Consider the following 19,863-nt stretch of genomic DNA (forward strand, 5'->3'; position numbering starts at 1 on the left):
TCGGTCCGGATGTCTCCGGCCGCCCCCCGGGGGATGGGACACTCGAGTGGGGGGGACGGTCCAGTGGCGGTTCGGCACTGTTTGCGGCGCCGGGGACACAGGTTCGATCCTGGCTGCGAATGAGGCGCGGGTCTGTGTGCGTGCAGCTGCCGAGAATGTCTCTGCCGGTCCAGTCTCTCCCCCCTCACGGTCTCCCACTCGCATCTGCCCGCCGATCTGCCCCGACAAATACAAACTTGAAAAAAGACAAAAAATCGGACCCAAGCTATACTCACTGAATCTACAGCGCTTCGTTCGATTTTTATTTATAGCGTTTGACCTTTGACAAATCCCATGATTCCTTGCCTTTTTCGGAATACCGAACTTACTTATATGATCATGGCTGATCTGGTTCTGGTCTTAACTCCTCGTCTATGTCAGTTCACCCCAGCCTTTAATTCCCTGACCTTTAAAAAAAAAAAAAAGTTTACTTGCTCTTTAAATATCCCCAATGATTTAACCTCCAGACAATCCAGGGTGGAGAATATCCAAGATTTACCATTTATTGTAAGAAGTTCTTATGAGCCTCAATTTTAAATGACCAACCCGATATCTTATAACTACTAAAGCCACTGAAAGCAAAGAAATCTAGACAAAACCAGGGATAGATTTAGCATTATTATAGTCCGGATAATCTATATATGCAAAGATCTAAGAAAAAAATGAATTTGTTATTGCAATGGTGTTATTAGCATTTATTCAAACTATTAATAATTCTATTACACAATAAAAATGTCTCTACCTTACACTACAATTATTCTTGGTGATTTTCTACTAGAATATTTAGCAACCCTTCTTGACGTACCAGTGTATTATGTCTGGAGGTCACAAAAGATTTCAGAATATCAGTGTAAGATATAACATATCCTAGCCACCAATTTTGAGCATGATTGTGCAGAAACCTCCACAAGGTCTTGTTTTGATCTAAGAAGTAACTAGTAAAGGCTTTGTATCAGCGTTTCAGGTCACTTATTTCTAGACTTATTCTTAGCACTTTTTATGTTTAAAGATCTGTTTTCTCTGTTTCATTGCTGATTATATACTATTTTATATTAGTATTTTATAATTGGCACTGATTTATACCACATGAATAAATGAAGCTATCAAATCGGAAAACATGAGATGGTTTCATAATATGGCTGCCCATGATAGCAAGTGTCACCTCTTTAATATGGAATACAATAATTAAATAGAAATGGAAATTTATAGTCATTTTTTTCCTGAGCAATGTGTTGTGTTCTTGCCACATTTTATAGATCGTCAAGATTCTAGAAGTCACAGTTCTAGACGAAGCTCCCCTGAATCGGATCGACAAGGGCGTTCCAGGACTGGATCCTTTGAGAGCAGAGAAAAGCTTCAGGATAGTGAACGTGACCGGGATCGAGAAAGGCGAGAGAGAAGAGAATGGGAGCGGGATGGAGAACATCGGGATTGGGCTAAAAGCAGGGACAGAAATAAAGACAAACGAAGAGAGGTCCTGAAGGAGAAACAGAAACCACCTGCAGAAGTGCCTGATAAAGACAAAGAACGAACTCTGGAAGCTGTTTCCATGTTGGAACAAACCCGAGTAGAACCAAGACCAGGAAGAGAAACTGAGAAGCAACTTGAGCAAAATGAATCTGCAGCTGCAGTGACGTGTGAAAGGGATGTAAAGGAACCAGTGAAGGAGTCAGAGAATGAAGAGGTCCATAATGATGTACCCGTTGATAACGTTGAAGGTAGAGTTAAAATGTAAAGATTAATCACAGAATAGAGAATAATCATTTAAAATTGAACTGAGGCCACTTTAGTTAAAGATAAATGCATGAGAGAAAATAATTGGAAATGCGGTCAACCTCTCGTGCCTAGATGTAGAGTAGTGTGCAAATAGTTTGAGAGTGTAAATAGGGGTAAGCTGATTTTTTATTTTAGTTTAGAGATACAGTGCAGAAACATGCCCTTCGGCCCACCAAGTCCGTGCTGACCAGCGATCCCCGCATATTAACACTAACCTACACACACTAGGGACAATGTTTCACATTTACCAAGCCAATTTATCTACATACCTGTACTTCTTTGGAGTGTGAAAGGAAAGCAAAGTTCTCTGAGAAAACCCCCACAGGTCACGGGAAGAACGTACAAACTCCGTACAGACAGCACCCGTAGTCGGGATTGAACCCGGGTTTCCGGCGCTGTAAGGCAGCAACTCTCTTGCTGCGTCACCGTACCGCCAGTCCGGTATGTGGGTTGATAATCAGAGGAATTAACCCAATGGATTGAAGTGGATGAGAATTGTTTTTATATGATCTGAAGGGGTGAAAGAATCAACTAAATTGGAAATTGAAGAAAGGGAAAGATTCAAGAATATTATAATAACCAGGGCAATGACAATTATTAGAGTTGCAGGCTGTCACGTCTGTAAGCACTGATGGTTTTCATCCTTGGATTTTAATACTGGTGCCAGTGAGATAATTGATGCATTGATTTTAATTTTCTAAAATGTCCTGGATACAGCAACAGTTACCTGGAAACAATTTTCCTGGATACAGCAACCTTTAAATTGGAACATAGAAAATGTATTCAAAAAGGTAGCTAGAAAACAGGTAATTTCAGTTAGCTTAACAGCAGTCATAAGGAAATTGTTAAACGCTTTTATTCAGGCATGGTTTTGTGAAATGATATCATGTTTTATCGAAGATCTTTGTAGAAGAAGAAAAATGTGTTGTTAATAAAGCGAATAAGGGGGAGATTTGATTGAAAACCAAAAGATCCTGGGGTGTTTCGATGGGGTGATGTGTAGAGAATGTTTCCTCGTGTGGAACAAAGTTATGAGTGTTTGGTACTCTTCCTCAAAGGATAATGGACGCAAAATCTTTATGTTTTTTAAGGCAGAGGTGGGTAGATACTTGATAACAGTGGAGGTGAAAGGTTACTATTTGTTGACAGGAATGCAGAGTCGAGGCTACAATTAAGCCAGCCATAACATTATTAAATCTGTGGACCAATGTTGTTAACTCTGTGGACCTACTGGCATATGCCTGGCTCCTAATATGTGTTTAAAGGGGTTCTGGATTTTAGACTTTTGGGCAGTTATTTCAAAGAGCTGGAACAGGCATGATTGGTTGAAAAGCCACTTTCTGCACTGTACAATTATATGATTGGCAATAGCATGGGAATACTACTTGTCATGTACAGTTCATAATAATGGTTAGAGAATGGCGTCGATAGACATCTGAGGTTGCAGACAAGTCTAGAATTATCTGGTACACATCTTCAAACTATCATCATTTCAGATATAGGACTTGAACACACATTCTTCTTGGTACCAACTGTGCCACAACTGGCACTTAAATTAAAACCATCTTTTTATAAAGAATAATCCTGGATCTTTTTTACGGCTTGTTCTTTTACACCCATTGTGCTTGTTAATCTCCTGATATATTTCATAAGCATTGCCATTAAAGTGATATATTCAGGTTAAATTAAAGTTAAAGACGTGACACAGAGGTGTAAATATCTCACTTATATTTTTGGACGATGCTGGAATTTAATATTATTTCTAGTTAGATAGCAAAATTTGCAGCAATTATGAAATACAGTTTGATTGTTCTATGGTACAGAAGCTGGGCTAGGTAAAACTACCATGGATTGGAAGTGTAATTATAATATAGATTTCATATTTTTATTTACAAATGTGGATAATGATTTATCTTTCAAAATTGACAGAGGTTGCCTATAAATGTATGATTTTTTATTTCTGGAGTATCAATGTTGAGCATGTACATTTTGTAGTGCAAAACTCATTTTCCCTGAAACTGTTGGAGTATCAGATTTTAAAATAAACAGAGTCTATTAACAACGCTATCTCAACCATTGATTGAGAGCTGAGGCAAAGCAAGCATTGGGCTTCTCAACGTATTCTTAAACGTAAGCAATCGATTATACAGCAAAAAAAAATAATTTACTCAGAAAAGCATAACCAGCAGAGAATCAAACTGCAGCAAACGAAGCCCAACAGCAATTTACTTTGCATCTTTTGGATTGTCAGGGCATGTTAAAACCCTTTACAAGTATTTGAAATGTTATCACTTTGAGAGGTTGATCATGGCGCAAATCAACTTCTACCTCGACAAAAACCTGGACCCACTGCAGTTCGCTTACTGCCACAACAGATCAACGGTGGATGCGATCTCGCTGGCCCTCCACTCCACTCTGGACCACTTGGACAACAAAAGCTCATATGTCAGGCTGTTATTCATTGATTACAGTTCGGCATTTAATACAATCATCCCCTCCAAGCTGGTTACCAAACTCGCAGAACTGGGTCTCTGCGCATCCCTCTGCAATTGGATCCTCGACTTCCTCATCCACAGACCACAGTCTGTTCGTATTGGTGGAAATGTGTCAGACTCGATAACAATCAGCACGGGAGCACTTCAAGGCTGCGTGCTCAGCCCCTTGCTGTACTCACTCTATACTCATGACTGCGTAGCCGGTCATAGTGCGAACTCCATCATCAAGTTCGCTGACGACACCACTGTTGTGGGACGTATCACTGATGGCGATGAGTCAGAGTATAGAAGAGAGATCGAGCGACTGTCCATATGGTGCCAGCACAATAACCTGGCCCTCAACACCAGCAAAACCAAGGAACTGATTGTGGACTTTGGAAGGAGTAGGATGGGGACCCACAGTCCCGTTTATATCAACGGGTCGTTGGTTGAAAGGGTCAAGAGCTTCAAATTCCTGGGCGTGCACATCTTTAAAGACCTTTCTTGGTCCGAGAACACTGATGTTATTATAAAGATAGCACATCAGCGCCTCTACTTCCTGAGAAGATTACGGAGAGTCGGTTTGTCAAGGAGGACTCTCTCTAACTTCTACAGGTGCACAGTAGAGAGCATGCTGACCGGTTGCACCGTGGCTTATATCGGCAACTTGAGCGCCCTGGAGAGGAAAAGACTACACAAAGTAGTAAACACTGCCTAGACCATCATCGGCTCTGACCTCCCTTCCATCGAGGGGATCTATCGCAGTCGCTGCATCAAAAAGGCCGGCAGTATCATCAAGGACCCACACCATCCTGGCCACACTCACCTCCCTGCTATCTTCAGGTAGAAGGTACAGGAGCCTGAAGAATGCAACAACCAGGTTCAGGAATAGCTACTTCCCCACAGCCATCAGGTTATTAAACTTGCCTCGGACAAACTCTGAACATTAATAACCCATTATCTGTGATTTGCACTTTATCAGTTTATTTATTCATGTGTGTATATATGTATATAATGGTATATGGACACACTGATCTGTTTTGTAGTTAATGCCTATTATGTTCTGTTGTGCTGAAGCAAAGCAAGAATTTCATTATCCTATCAGGGACACATGACAACAAATTCACTTGAATCTCTTGAATCTTGAATCTGTTCAGATAGTAAAATTCATTTTGTTATGGTCATGCTTAGTTGGAGGAAACAGTGAAGTCCAGAGGATGTGGTGATGAATGGGATGATGGGGCATGGGTAGTGCGATGGTTTGCACGAGATTTGAGTAGGGCCAGTGAGATTCATGATAGATTTGCTGTCGGGTCGGGTCCTATCCTGTTTTCAGGAGAGCATGATAGTTTAATTTTCAGAATCAGACAGTTCCAATCCGGTGCCAAACGTGGGGCCTGATGATGAAGCCTCACAGCTCCAAGGACCAGATTGGATCCTGACCTCAGGTGCTCTCTGACTGCTTATGAGTCCCTCACATTCCTCCCACATCCCACGGATGTGCTGATCAGTGAATAGGCCGTTGCATATTACCTCTTGGCCGTGAAAGCATCAAACGGGAGGTACCTGTTAAACGGATCTAAGGGAAATTGATGGCATGAGAGAGAAACAGGAAAAATAAGTTGGGGGGGGGGGGGGGGTGGAATGGGACAGAAGGGATTGCTCTGTTTGAAGCCATCGGGACCCCATGGATTGTATGGCCTTCTGGGCACAATATCATTACCCTAAGCTTATTTAATGGGATAGAACAGATAATTTTTTTAATACATTTTAAATAAAAGAACTGGGATCAACATCATGGAACATGTGGCTAGAGCTAGGAATCACCATGAAGGTGACACCGACTGCCAATGAACACTGCATCTATCAGTCAGAGATTATTACTAACAGTATTTTAAGTAACAGACGCCAACAATATAATTGGTTTAATTTAATGTACGAAGAATCAAAATAATGATTAAATCAAATGTTTCTTGTTCAATTGTTTACCAGCATCTTTTATGTTATATTAGTTGGTGAGCAAGATGGAAAAGTAGATGATGCCCAGTCATCCATGTCAGGAGCTTGTGAAGAATATGAACCAATTAGTGATGATGAGCTGGATGAGATTCTGAACGATGATGCAGGAAAAAGAGAAGAAAACCAGGATGAAGAGAAAGTATCAGGTAACCTTATTAAACTGTTTCTATAAAATGGGTTTTGTGTTGTGTATTTTACAATTTTCAACAATTAATATACTGCATGGTTAAGAAATAAGGCTATTCAAAAGATCTCAATTGAATATCCCCCTTCACAAACTGCCTAAAATGCAAATATGTACATTTGCCATACTTAAATGTCCTATTTATTATTTTTAATGGTATAAAAGTATTGCTATTTACTTGATATTATATTGCAATAGACACTTTTCCATCAGTACAAGCTTAAGTACCCAAGTTTCCAATGTCATTGCAGTACACAGGAATTCACTGTAGTCTTCCTATGTTTTCATCTTGTGTTTTTGATCAATTGTGGCTTACGCAGGAAAGAACCTGTGGTAATTATTAGCAGTGGTAATTATTTGGCCATTGTACATTTGCTTCACTTTGTTTTAAAGTTCTTGCCAATTTAAAGTTCTTGGCAATTCTTAGCAAATGCAACTGTGCTTCCTCTCTGTATACCGTATCCCATTTTTATGTAGGGCTTAGCTCTTGAAGCTTTTTATTAAATTTTAATCTTTACATAAGTGCCATAAGTAGCTGAAGCAATTCTCTCTGATACATCCTTATTGTTTCAACAAAGTTGCATTCTGCCAGTAAATAATGAATTGCATGAGTATTTACAAGACATATATGACTGGTTTTCCAATTTTCTGAATTCACTGTTACTCATTGACTCCTAAGTCCAGCACATTTTTAATTCAACTTCATCTGAAGGAATCAAATAGAAGAAGACTCTTTTTTGTAATCATGGGAGCAAATGCATATTTAATTGTAAATGTTTGAAATTAAATATTTCAGGAAATTAATGTCAAAACTGTGCTTCACCACAAATATAGTTCAATAGTGCTTTATTTGTGACATGTGCAACTGCACAGTGAAATTCATTTTGCATATATTACATGTGGGTGCCGCCATTATTCAAAGTCTGGTCAGTCTACGCTCACAATGTACTGGAGCAGTTGCCATGAACCGTCGTCCCTCTCCTCACCTGGTCATCTTTGTGTCCCAGGGACGTCTCTTGCAGCCTACCTTGAAGGCGCTGAGGCAGAGTTAAGACCAATAGTTCATTTAATTTTAATTTAAAACAATTCTTCCTTCCCCTCCCTCCACCTTCCATGTGCCCTGCCTAAACTCCCCATTTCTCTCCTTTCATCTATATTCTCGTCCTCTAGCTTCACAATTCACACCTCTCTCTCTTTTCATTTCTGGCCTTTGTCCACCAATCTGTCTATCAAAAAAACCCTCTCATCTGTATCCGCCGATCATTTGCCAGGCCCACCCCTCCTCTCTTCCAACTTTCTCGACCCCCCCACAATCAGTCTGAAGAAGGGTCCCGATCCAAAACGTCACCTATCCATGTTCTCCAGAGATGCTGCCTGTCCTAGTGAGAAACATTAAGATTATGAACACAATTCTGCACAGGGAATTTTCCTTGAATGAAAGTAAAAAATATCTTATGAGAAAGGTTTACATTTGTACACTTGGGATTCAAGCAGTGCCAGATGACTTACTTTGAGCCTAGTTAATTCTTACTTATGTAGTACATGCAGTTTCACTGGTAGATGGCAGTATTGTCCCCGTGCCTTAAAATGCCTTAGAATGTCTCAGGGTGTTAGACCATAAACAAATCTATGGGAAATTATAGCTTTTTGCTTAAATTGCCCTAAATTTGGAATGATTATTACCCATTTAACACGCTTTGCAGATATCTATCTATCTATAGATATATATCTATATATATACTGTAATACATTTTCACAGTGTAAATGTGAAAGGACATTTGTAAATGTAATGTAAAAGTAAAAGGACCCTAATATCCAGGGACGAATAGGTGCAGATGAGATCAGTTATTTCTGACCATAATCAATGACGAGTCACACCCTGGCCACTCCCTCTTCTCATCCTCTCCCATCAGGCAAAAGATATAGAAGTGTGAAAACGCACACCACCAGATTCCGGGACAGTTTCTTCCCAGCTGTTATCAAGCAACTGAATTATCCAACCACAACCAGAGAGCAGTGCTGAACTACCATCTACTTCTTTGGTGACCCTCGAACTATCCTTGATCAGACTTTGCTGGCTTTACCTTACACTAAACGTTATTCCCTAATCATGTATCTATACACTATAAATGGATCGATTGTAATCATGTATTGACTTTCTGCTGACCGGTTAGCACGCAACGCTTTTCACTGTACCTCGGTACACATGACAATAAACTAAACTGAAGTTGCCCTCTAGAACTAGCAACCACATGTCAAATGCCTGCCATTTCCAACAAAAGAACTCACCTCTGGCTCCAGAGATGGAGTGCAACTGTAGTAGTTAAAATCAGCCAGATGTGCAACAAAAGAATGACATTTCCCTGTGGAACTCCTGCTGTAAGTTCTACCATTTATTCAAAATGGCGGCGGCACGGGCACACCGCGACGCCCTGTGTTTCCCTAGAATGGGAAAAATAGCGACGATCCCCTTACCTGTTTCAAGGCTGCTCACTCGGAGCAGTCTTGTATCCATCTCGTACAGCCAACGGGAACTTCTGGACTTCGGTTCCTGTGGCTGCAACAACTTTCTGGGCGATCTCCGTCTTCCGTCTGAGCTCATCAGAGCAACAGAGCACCCGACTGGAGACCGCCAGGTGAGTCGCGGGGTTGGAGACCGCCATCCGACCCGCGGAGCCCAACCGACCCTCGGCCCTCACCCGACCCTCGGTCCTCACCCGACCCTCGGCCCTCACCCGACCCGTGGCCCTCACCCGACCCGCGGCCCTCACCCGACCCGCGGAGCCCAACCGACCCGCGGAGCCCAACCGGCCCTCACCCGACCCGTGGACAAAATGGACGAACTCCGGCTAAGGATCACCTCCCACAGCTGGATCAAGGACTGCAACATCCTGATCTTCACGGAAACTTGGCTCAACACTGACGTTCCTGACAGCGCCATCCAGCTATCGGGGCGTCATTTACTCCGAGCGGACAGGACATCAGACTCCGGTAAGACCAGAGGTGGGGGTCTGTGCATTTATGTAAATAAAGCATGGTGCACGGACTCCACCATCATCGAGAGTCACTGCTCAGCTAACCTTGAGTTCCTCTTGGTTAGATGCAGACCGTTCTATCTGCCCAGAGAGTTCACCTCCACTGTTGTGACTGCAGCCTATATCCCTCCTGATGCTAATGCCAAGCTTGCAATGAAAGAGCTGCATACTGCCATTAGCAATCAACAGACGCACAACCCCGAGGCAGCCTTCATTGTTGCGGGTGACTTCAATCACTCTAACCTGAAGACTGTACTCCCCAAATTCCACCAACATGTCTCCTTCCCCACTAGAGTAGACAAGACACTGGACAAAGTCTACACCAACATGGCTGAAGCTTACAAAGCCATCCCCCTCCCCCACCTTGGTCAGTCTGATCACGTCTCATTGTTCCTGCTCCCTAAGTACTCCCCACTCATCAGACGGGTTAAACCAACTGTGAGGCCAGTTAAAGTCTGGTCAGAGGAAGCGGACTTCACACTTCAGCAGTGTTTTGGAAACACTGACTGGAAGGCGTTTGCAGCCCAGGCCACCCTTGACTCCCACACGGACGTTGATTCCTACACATCCTCTGTTCTGGACTTTATAAACTCCACCATCAATAGTGTCACCTCCCTCAAACAGGTGACCATATTCCCGGATCAGAAGCCATGGATGAACAGCGAGGTCAGGCTACTGCTGAAAGCACGGGACACCACTTTCAGGTCAGGCGATGCTCGAGCCTACAGTTCAGCCAGGGCTAACCTGAAGAGGGGCATCAAGAAGGCCAAGCACTGCCATAAGCTCAGGATTGAGGAGCACTTCAACAACAACTCCGACCCCCGACGCATGTGGCAAGGCATCCAGGCCATCACGGACTACAGACCCTCCAACACCACCCCCACATCCAGCGACGCCTCCTTCCTTGAGGAGCTTAACCACTTCTATGGCCGCTTCGACAGGGACAATCTAGAGACAGCCATCAAGGCTGTGCTACCTGCCGATCACCAACCCCTCACACTCACCCCCTACGACGTATTCGTGGCACTGAGTAGGACTAATGCACGTAAAGCTGCTGGCCCCGACGGCATCCCCGGGCGCGTGCTCAGGGCCTGTGCTGCGCAGCTGACAGACGTCTGGACTGACATCTTCAACCTGTCACTTGCCCAAGCAGTTGTCCCCACGTGCCTTAAAACCACCTCCATCGTGCCAGTGCCAAAACACTCCACTGCGGCAAGCCTCAACGACTTCCGCCCAGTTGCACTTACCCCCATCATCACCAAGTGCTTCGAGAGGCTGGTCCTGGCACATCTCAAAAGCTGCCTACCCCCCACACTGGATCCCTATCAGTTTGCCTACCGCAAGAACAGGAGTACGGAGGATGCCATCTCAACGGCACTTCACTCCGCCCTCTCCCACCTCGACAACAGAGACACTTACGTAAGAATGCTGTTCATCGATTACAGCTCAGCATTCAACACCATTATACCATCAAAACTGATCACCAAACTCGGTAACCTGGGCATCGACCCCTCCCTCTGCAACTGGATACTGGACTTTCTAACCAACAGACCCCAGTCTGTTAGGTTAGACAAGCACACCTCTTCAACCCTCACCCTGAACACCGGCGTTCCACAGGGCTGTGTGCTGAGCCCCCTCCTCTACTCCCTCTTCACCTATGACTGCACACCTGTACATGGTACTAACACCATCATCAAGTATGCAGATGATACAACGGTGATTGGCCTCATCAGCAACAACGATGAGTCGGCCTACAGGGAGGAGGTCCAGCACTTAGCAGCATGGTGCGCTGACAACAACCTGGCCCTTAACTCCAAGAAGACCAAGGAGCTCATTGTAGACTTCAGGAAGTCCAGGGGCGGCACGCACACCCCCATCCACATTAACGGGACGGAGGTGGAACGTGTTTCTAGCTTCAGGTTCCTGGGAGTCAACATCTCCGATGACCTCTCTTGGACCCACAATACCTCAACTTGATCAAGAAGGCTCACCAGCGTCTCTTCTTCCTGAGGAGACTGAAGAAGGTCCATCTGTCTCCTCAGATCCTGGTGAACTTCTACCGCTGCACCATCGAGAGCATCCTTACCAACTGCATCACAGTATGGTATGGCAACTGCTCTGTCTCCGACCGGAAGGCATTGCAGAGGGTGGTGAAAATTGCCCAACGCATCACCGGTTCCTCGCTCCCCTCCATTGAGTCTGTCCAAAGCAAGCGTTGTCTGCGGAGGGCGCTCAGCATCGCCAAGGACTACTCTCACCCCAACCATGGACTGTTTACCCTCCTACCATCCGGGAGGCGCTACAGGTCTCTCCGTTGCCGCACCAGCAGGTCCAGGAACAGCTTCTTCCCGGCGGCTGTCACTCTACTCAACAACGTACCTCGGTGACTGCCAATCACCCCCCCACCCCCCGGACACTTATTATCACTTATTATTATTTATTCAAATCATTTGCTATGTCGCTCTTCCAGGGAGATGCTAAATGCATTTCGTTGTCTCTGTACTGTACACTGACAATGACAATTAAAATTGAATCTGAATCTGAATCTGATTCAGAGCAATGTTTTTCACTTAACCATCTTCAGCTGCTTCATCAATGACTTTCCTTCCGTCATAAGGTCAGACGCAATGATGTTCATTAATTAGCAATGTTACAAAATTTTGAGATTTTAAAAATCAAGCCTGCAATTTATCCCATCAGATAAAGCATAAAAAGAAGTTTAATTTTACACCTAATTCACTTTCATATCTCAAGTATTTAAAAAGTTATGGCCATTTTCATACTCGGAAATTAGCATCTTGATTGATTTTCTATGGACATAACAAAAAAGCTGTGATCGTGGACAGTCAAAAGCACATAACTTTTGTAAAAATTAAGAGAACTGAATGAAATTTTCAGTTATCATAGATTGAAGCATTCTGAAACAAATATAAAATCTTCTTTCTCCCCCCCCCCCCACCCCCCATCAGTCTGAAGAAGGGTTTTGGCCCGAAACGTCGCCTATTTCCTTCGCTCCATAGATGCTGCTGCACCCGCTGAGTTTCCCCAGCAATTTTGTGTACCTATAAAATAATCTTACTTGGATGACCTGAAATTAAAGCATATAATTAGTTAGTTACCCAATTGTAGCTAATTTCAAACTTCAATTACTAGATCTAAACATCTATCCATTTCTTAATAAATAATTAACATTTTTAAATAGCCTAAGTGTCCAAATAATATTCACAAATAATTCACAATAAAACATGATTTTTAAATCTCATTTACACTAATTTATAGGCCAAATGGAAGGAATTTAGTGTTCAATTGCTGTAAATTAAAGTCCATATAAATCAGCTTTCTAGTGGGATCCTGTGAACGCGCTGGTTTAGAACGTTCACATTGCGGTAGATTTGTGCCCTCAAATGCCCAGAAAAATACTGTTCAAAAGGGAACTGCAGATGCTGGAATATCGAAGGTACACAAAATTGCTGGAGGAACTCAGCGGGTGCAGCAGCATCTATGGAGCGAAGGAAATAGGCGACGTTTCGGGCCGAAACCCTTCTTCAGTCTGAAGAAGGGTTTCGGCCCGAAACGTCGCCTATTTCCTTCGCTCCATAGATGCTGCTGCACCCGCTGAGTTCCTCCAGCAATTTTGTGTACCCCAGAAAAATACTGCGGGATATAATGGGGCCCAAATTAGCTACTCGCAACATTAAACTTTGTATAAAGGGATCTTATGAAGCCCTTTTTAACGTAAAAATAATCAGCCTACCTTCCGTTTTCCCCTGTATGAGATCCAACCCGTTGTCGGCGGTCACGGGTTTAGAGGTTAATTTTTAACCTACTATAACAAGTAAAGAAAGCCCTTAAAACTAAAAATAGCTCCAGCTACGGAATCTTCCAGCGATTTTTCATTAATAATTAACTAGGCTGAAAAACCTCGATTTGAACAGCCTAGGGAAAATCGCGTTTTAAACCCGCCCCCCTCTAAACGGCGCCAAAATCGCGCACACGGGCTGGGACAGATTTTCAGCGATCTTCAGGTAGGCTTTGCAACATACCTACATTAATGATTATACAATTTCTCTTCCAACTTCTCCACAAACATATTAATCTGTGCTGCATGTAGCAAAACCTTGTCCTGAATTTACCCAATAACCGCTACTCTTTTTGTGAGGCATTGGACTATTTTAGGGTATTTTGTCCTTGATTCCCATTGACTTGTGTTCCACCAGGTCTCATTGATGTTAAGGGCACTCACTCTCACCTCAACTTTAGAATTCAGTTATTTGATAACTTTCAGACATTTGTAATCAGCTTGTCATCTTGGATATAACAAGCAGGAGACTATATTTTAGCCTCGGCCATATGTCTAGCGACTGATGGTGCCCTGATCCAATGGTTAATGCATCAAATTTTCCTCTCTTCAGAAGTAAATTAATACTTCATTATATAAATGCTGAATGACATTTTAATAAAACTTCAGCAAAAATTTATATTATTTACATTAACGAACGCTTTCACGATAATTGAGGATGTTTTAATTCGTTTCATTGTACTTATGTTAACATATACCATGCTAAAACAAAATAATTGCAAGACGAACAAGTAAAGTAACCCTCATAATTTAATAAATGTTGGCTAGACCAGTTTAATTTTTTATCAGCAGTTCATTTCTGCTGTTTCAATAAGAAGCAGTGAATATTGGGAGTGACCATATCATTTGTCAATTGTAAAATTAATGTTAACAGCAACTTCCATGGCTGTGAAATGGATTTAGGAGATCTTTATCTTCATATAATTGTACAATTTTATACTTTTGCAGTTGTAGGTGGTGTTTTAACTGAGCGAGGATCCTGATTTGCCACTTTAAGAACCCCGCCACCTATTTTTAGGAGTGTTTTGTCACCTGATTTTAAAATGTGTTATGGGTAGTAAAGTAAAGGATCATTTTATTTTGTAGATCCCATGGATGTGATTGATGTCGATTGGTCAAGCCTGTTGCCCAAGCAGCCCAAAGAGCCAAAGGAGCCTGGAGCTGCTTTGTTAAAATTTACACCTGGTGCAATCCTGTTACGAGCTGGAATATCAAAGCGCCTGGCTGGTGCAGAATTGTTTGCCAAAGTAAATGAAACTTGTCGGGCTGCTATCAACAATTCGAAAGGTATGTCACACCATCTTTTTTATCTTGGCCCTGATATACAATATGACCTGAGCAGTGGAAGACAACTTCTAGATGTAATCCTGGAGATTCTTTTGCAGAACTCGAAGGAAATACATGGTGGTGCGCTATTGAAAATTAACAATCCATATAGTGCAGGTTTCTGTATTTCAAACCTATTGCGGAAATTCCACCCCTGACTCCTTAGTGGATTTAAGCTAGCATCTTTTTTTTAGTGCAAAACATCCCAAAGTGACATCAACATAGTGTAACCCTCAAACTTTTTCCAATGTGATTTTCCGTCACTCCAATAAAAAAACAACAGTTCTTATTTACTCACAATAATCAGCTTGTACTAACCTTGCTTTCCTTGAAATTGTGTTTCATTAACCGGACCAACACTCAAATTGCATTCAATGTCCTCATTCAGATCTATCACCTCCTGCAATATCAGGTACTAGCCTGAGCATGTCCCAAGACTGCTTTCCCCCAAGGAAGTTGAAGTCATTCCAAGCTGTTGCTGCTGACTTCTGCCATAACTTGCAGTGGTTACTTTTTGCTTCATTCTGAAAATCATTTATAGTTAAAAGAAAAAGACTATTTTCAATTTTGCATCAACTCACAGAGACAGGCAAAGCAGTAATTTGCAACCATTACGGTCTTCTGCAAGCTGCAGACATTCACAGGCCGCATGTGTATATTATTCCTGAGAGATTTCTCTCAGAAAGTGCCTGGCTGGAGCTCTGGAGATGTCTCCATCAGCCATTCACATAAAGAACTTACCTCGCACAAGTAGCCTTCAACTGGCTGAGCACCAACAGCAATGAGAATTTGTAATAGGTTAATGCATTAGCATGGAAACTGATACAGTGTAATGTTGGTACAGATAAACCCAATTAATTATTCCTGGGAAAGTTGTAATTAAAGACCATAATGTTAATGGATCTAAAAGCATCAGGGTAACACACAGTATTAAATACCATTTAAAAGCAGTAAATCATTTTGAAGCTAAGGCATTTTATTAAGTTTGCTACTGAGAATGAGTTATCCTTGATGGTCATAATGAAACTGCAAATGGTATTTCTTCCCATATTACTGCATGTCTATTTGCCCATAGTCCATCAACCCTTCAGTGTTTGAATATTCTGATTAACGGCTGTTGTAATAGTCCTCCGCTTGTCTTTCTTTTTCATGTTTCTCTATGGATGTTTCTGATTCATGCATTCTTAATAATACAATTTTCATTCATTGTACTCTTCTTTCTGTGCCGATGCAGACAACATTTTTGAAGATGAACTTGGAGCCCTCAACATGGCTGCTATTCAGAGAAAGGAGGAGAGAGCCCATCTGCTGAGCAATTTGGGACCCTGCTGTAAAGCACTTTGTTCTCGTAGGGATCTTGCTATCCGCAAACAGCTAGTAAGAAATGAAAAAGTACGTGCCTATTTTCTAATTGAGTACAAGCATTGTTTTTTCCTTGAGTATAAAAATTGGTTTGCTTCAAGATCTTTGCCTGACGCTGGGAAATACAGACATTTAGCATTTTGTTAGTAAATACTAGACTAAGTAGACTCCCAGCATCACACAGGGCTGGTCACCAACGCAATATTCCACCAATTCCAATATTGCTCGCCAGTGGGGGGTGGGGCTTTCTGTTGCGCTAGTATGAGTGTTGCGGGCCGAAGGTACTGATTTCCAGAGGGCTAATATAGACGTGGGCCGAATGGATTATTGGGCTGGCAGCCAACTGTTGCAACGATTTTAAAAGCCAAGCCAAGGCAAACAATTGGGCAGCAGCCACCCGACAACCTAAATTCATTTTGTGAACACAAACGTTTTTTAAAATGCGAGGCAAACAATTGGGCAGCAGCCACCCGACATCCAAAATTCATTTTGTGAACACAAACTTGTTAAAAAGGCGAGGCAAACAATTGGGCAGCAGCCACCCGACAACCAAAATTCATTTTGTGAACACAAACTTGTTAAAAAGGCGAGGTGAACAATTGGGCAGCAGCCACCTTACAGCCGCATCAAGGGACTCACCGTGGAGTGCGTTCAGTGTTATTCGCAGCTCAGAGAGCCGTGACCCTCTCGCTTCCTGGTCTGGCAGAGATTGAGTGAGGGACTACACTTCCGGGTTTTATAGTCCCTCTCCCCTTCCGCCAGCGGGGGCAGCAGAGAGATTGGGGAATTTTTTTTAAATATTAATATTTGTCTGATGTTTCATCAATGGGAAAAATCCTCCAGTCCCGGAAGGCGGAGGGGGGCTCTGGGCGAGGTGGCCAAAAATAGCAGCCGTAGGTGGCGGCGTTCTCTCGGAAATCACACCACAGCGAGCCAAAAGCCGTCAAGATCAGACTTTTAGTAATATAGATATGTCTACAATATTTGTCTTTGAGCCCTTGTATTTCTGCACCATTCCTTTTCAGTTGTCTTCAGACTTTCTCTCCATTCCCTTTCCTCACTTCCACGTTCCTCTGACTCCATTCTTAATTCCCCTAGTACTGGACATTTGTCTTCCTTGGATCCTAAACTATTAACATGTTGTGAGTTACAAACCCTAAATTCCAGAATTCCAGGAGGAAAAAATACTATCAATGCAGAGGTCTTACATAGAACATAGCAAAGTACAGCTCAGAAACAGGCCCTTCAACAAACGTTGCCTGTTCCCAACATGATAGCGGATAAACTAATCTCATCTGCTTGCATATGATCCATACCCCTCCATTCCCTGCATATTCACGTGCCTATCTTAAAGCTTCTTAAACATCATTATTGCATTTGCCTTCGCTGCCAACCCCTGGCAGCGCGTTCCAGGTACTCACCACCCAAATCTTGCCCTGCACATCTATCCATATAACTATTAAAAGTTTGATCTTGGATGTGTGTATAATCACATCTTCTCGAAAAAACGACGCGCTAACGGTAATATTTTTACATATTCCCATAGAGATTTATCCCGTGGAGTCCAAAATCGCCTTATCTGAAAAATGAATGCATTATTTCACGAGCTATTAATCAAAATGTTCAAAAATCTGAAAAAACGTAGGAAAAAAATGCCTGATTGCGTCGCAATGGATCTGCGTGCCATTCTTCCTCGCGCTGCAAGTGATGTCACCCCTGACACCTCTCCCTCCTCCCCCCCCCCCCCCCCCCCCCCCCCCCGTTATTCAAAAGTCGGGCCGTCGACTAAAGACCAAAGATCATAGCTGAAGACTGGCGGCCCAACTCGCGGTCCTTTGGTCGACGCTCGCCCACTTGCGCCTCAGCTCGGGTCCTCTGCTCGGCCCAGGCCCGGTCTTCGGCTCAGCCCTCCCCCCCCCCACCCCCCCCCCCTCATCTCTCACCCCACCTCCCCCACCTTCTTTCCCCCCCCCCCTTCTTTCCCCCCCCCCCCCCCCTCTCGGGAGCAGAAGACGAAGAAAGAAAGAGCAAGTCAGGCCCTGTACCTGAGCTTCCTCTCTCTCCTCTCTTTCTCTCATTCGCTCTCCCCCCCCCCCCCTTCTGTCCCCCCCCCTCTGTCCCCTCCCCCTCTCTCTCTGTCTATGCCTCTCTCTGTCTATGCCTCTCTGTCTCTGCCCTCTCTCTCTACTCCCCACCCACTCCCTCTCCAGACGCACTGCGAGTTGGGTGCTATGCGTGAGTGGATAGAGCGGGGATGGGGTAAAAGGAGTGAATTAATAATATTAAAATATATCAAGGGGGGTGGTTAACGTGTGCGTGCGTGTGGGGGGGATGGTTTATATATACTAGTACCAATTGGGTCCCACAATGGGCTAAGTGTTCGGCTGGCAACCGGAAGGTAGCCGGTTCGAATCCCGCTTGGAGTGCATACTGTCGTTGTGTCCTTGGGCAAGACACTTCACCCACCTTTGCCTGTGTGTGAATGTGTGTGAGTGATTGGTGGTGGTCGGAGGGGCCGTAGGCGCAGATTGGCAGCCACGCTTCCGTCAGTCTGCCCCAGGGCAGCTGTGGCTACAGAAGTAGCTTACCACCACCGAGTGTGATTGAGGAGTGAATGAATAATGCGATGTAAAGCGCCTTGAGTATTAGAAAGGCGCTATATAAATCCCATCCATTATTATTATTATTATTATAAAACTCTCATCTTGTCCTCATCCGGTTTGCATTGTTTTTAAATTTGCGTAAAAACGGTACCCGATAGCGCTACGATTTTTTACCACCATTCTCCTGTGAGGCAAGTGCATCAAGTTTTATTCCGATTGGTGAAATATTACAAAAATTATTGGTCTTCTCTCCTGTCATTCGCCGGGAGAGCAAAGCCCCTTCCGGCACCCATTGTCAATCACCGGCGGCGAGAATAAAGCTGAAGGAGCGGAGTGAGCAGAGTGTGATCGGGGGCTGTGTTCGCGGGCGGGAGAAGTGTTCGCGGGCGGGGGGGCAGTGTTCGCGGGCGGGGGGCAGTGTTAGTGGGCGGGGGCAGTGTTCGCGGGCGGGGGCAGTGTTCGCGGGCGGGGGCAGTGTTCGCGGGCGGGGGCAGTGTTCGCGGGCGGGGGCAGTGTTCGCGGGCGGGGGCAGTGTTCGCGGGCGGGGGCAGTGTTCGCGGGCGGGGGCAGTGTTCGCGGGCGGGGGCTGTGTTCGCGGGCGGGGGCAGTGTTCGCGGGCGGGGGCAGTGTTCGCGGGCGGGGGCAGTGTTCGTGGGCGGGGGCAGTGTTCGCGGGCGGGGTTCAGTGTTCGCGGGCGGGGTTCAGTGTTCGCGGGCGGGGTTCAGTGTTCGCGGGCGGGGGGCAGTGTTCGCGGGCGGGGGGCAGTGTTCGCGGGCGGGGGGCAGTGTTCGCGGGCGGGGGGCAGTGTTAGCGGGCGGGGGGCAGTGTTCGCGGGCGGGGGGCAGTGTTCGCGGGCGGGGGGCAGTGTTCGCGGGCGGGGGGCAGTGTTCGCGGGCGGGGGGCAGTGTTCGCGGGCGGGGGGCAGTGTTCGCGGGCGGGGGGCAATGTTCGCGGGCGGGGGGCAGTGTCCGCTGGCAAGGGGCTGTGTTCGCAGGCTGGGGGGTGGGGGGGGGCGCTGTGATCGCAGGCTGGGGGGGGGGGGGGGCTGTGTTCGCGGGCGGCGGCGACCACCACAATGAGCCGGGAGCTGTTGAGTGCGACAGGAGTCGTGGACAGGAGCGGCTGAGTGAGTCCATAGCCGGTGATTGCGGTCAGAGTCGGAGCCGCTGAGGTCAAGCACACCCTT

The 19,863-nt window shown here is 44.8% G+C and overlaps 1 protein-coding gene across 10 annotated transcripts in view; it reads left to right on the forward strand.

Annotated features, from left to right (window-relative positions):
• The window catches only part of zc3h13 (zinc finger CCCH-type containing 13), a 108,785-nt gene that overhangs the window by 77,527 nt on the left and 11,395 nt on the right, over positions 1 to 19,863 (forward strand). For all 10 annotated transcript variants that reach the window (XM_033032860.1, XM_033032863.1, XM_033032864.1 and 7 more), the window contains 4 exons: positions 1,296 to 1,757; positions 6,302 to 6,454; positions 14,473 to 14,673; positions 15,947 to 16,104. In XM_033032860.1, the coding sequence (XP_032888751.1) occupies positions 1,296 to 1,757; positions 6,302 to 6,454; positions 14,473 to 14,673; positions 15,947 to 16,104 (974 nt within the window). The remainder of the gene's footprint in view (positions 1 to 1,295; positions 1,758 to 6,301; positions 6,455 to 14,472; positions 14,674 to 15,946; positions 16,105 to 19,863) is intronic.

This window comes from Amblyraja radiata, chromosome 14, assembly GCF_010909765.2.
Source record: "Amblyraja radiata isolate CabotCenter1 chromosome 14, sAmbRad1.1.pri, whole genome shotgun sequence".
Taxonomy (NCBI): domain Eukaryota; kingdom Metazoa; phylum Chordata; class Chondrichthyes; order Rajiformes; family Rajidae; genus Amblyraja; species Amblyraja radiata.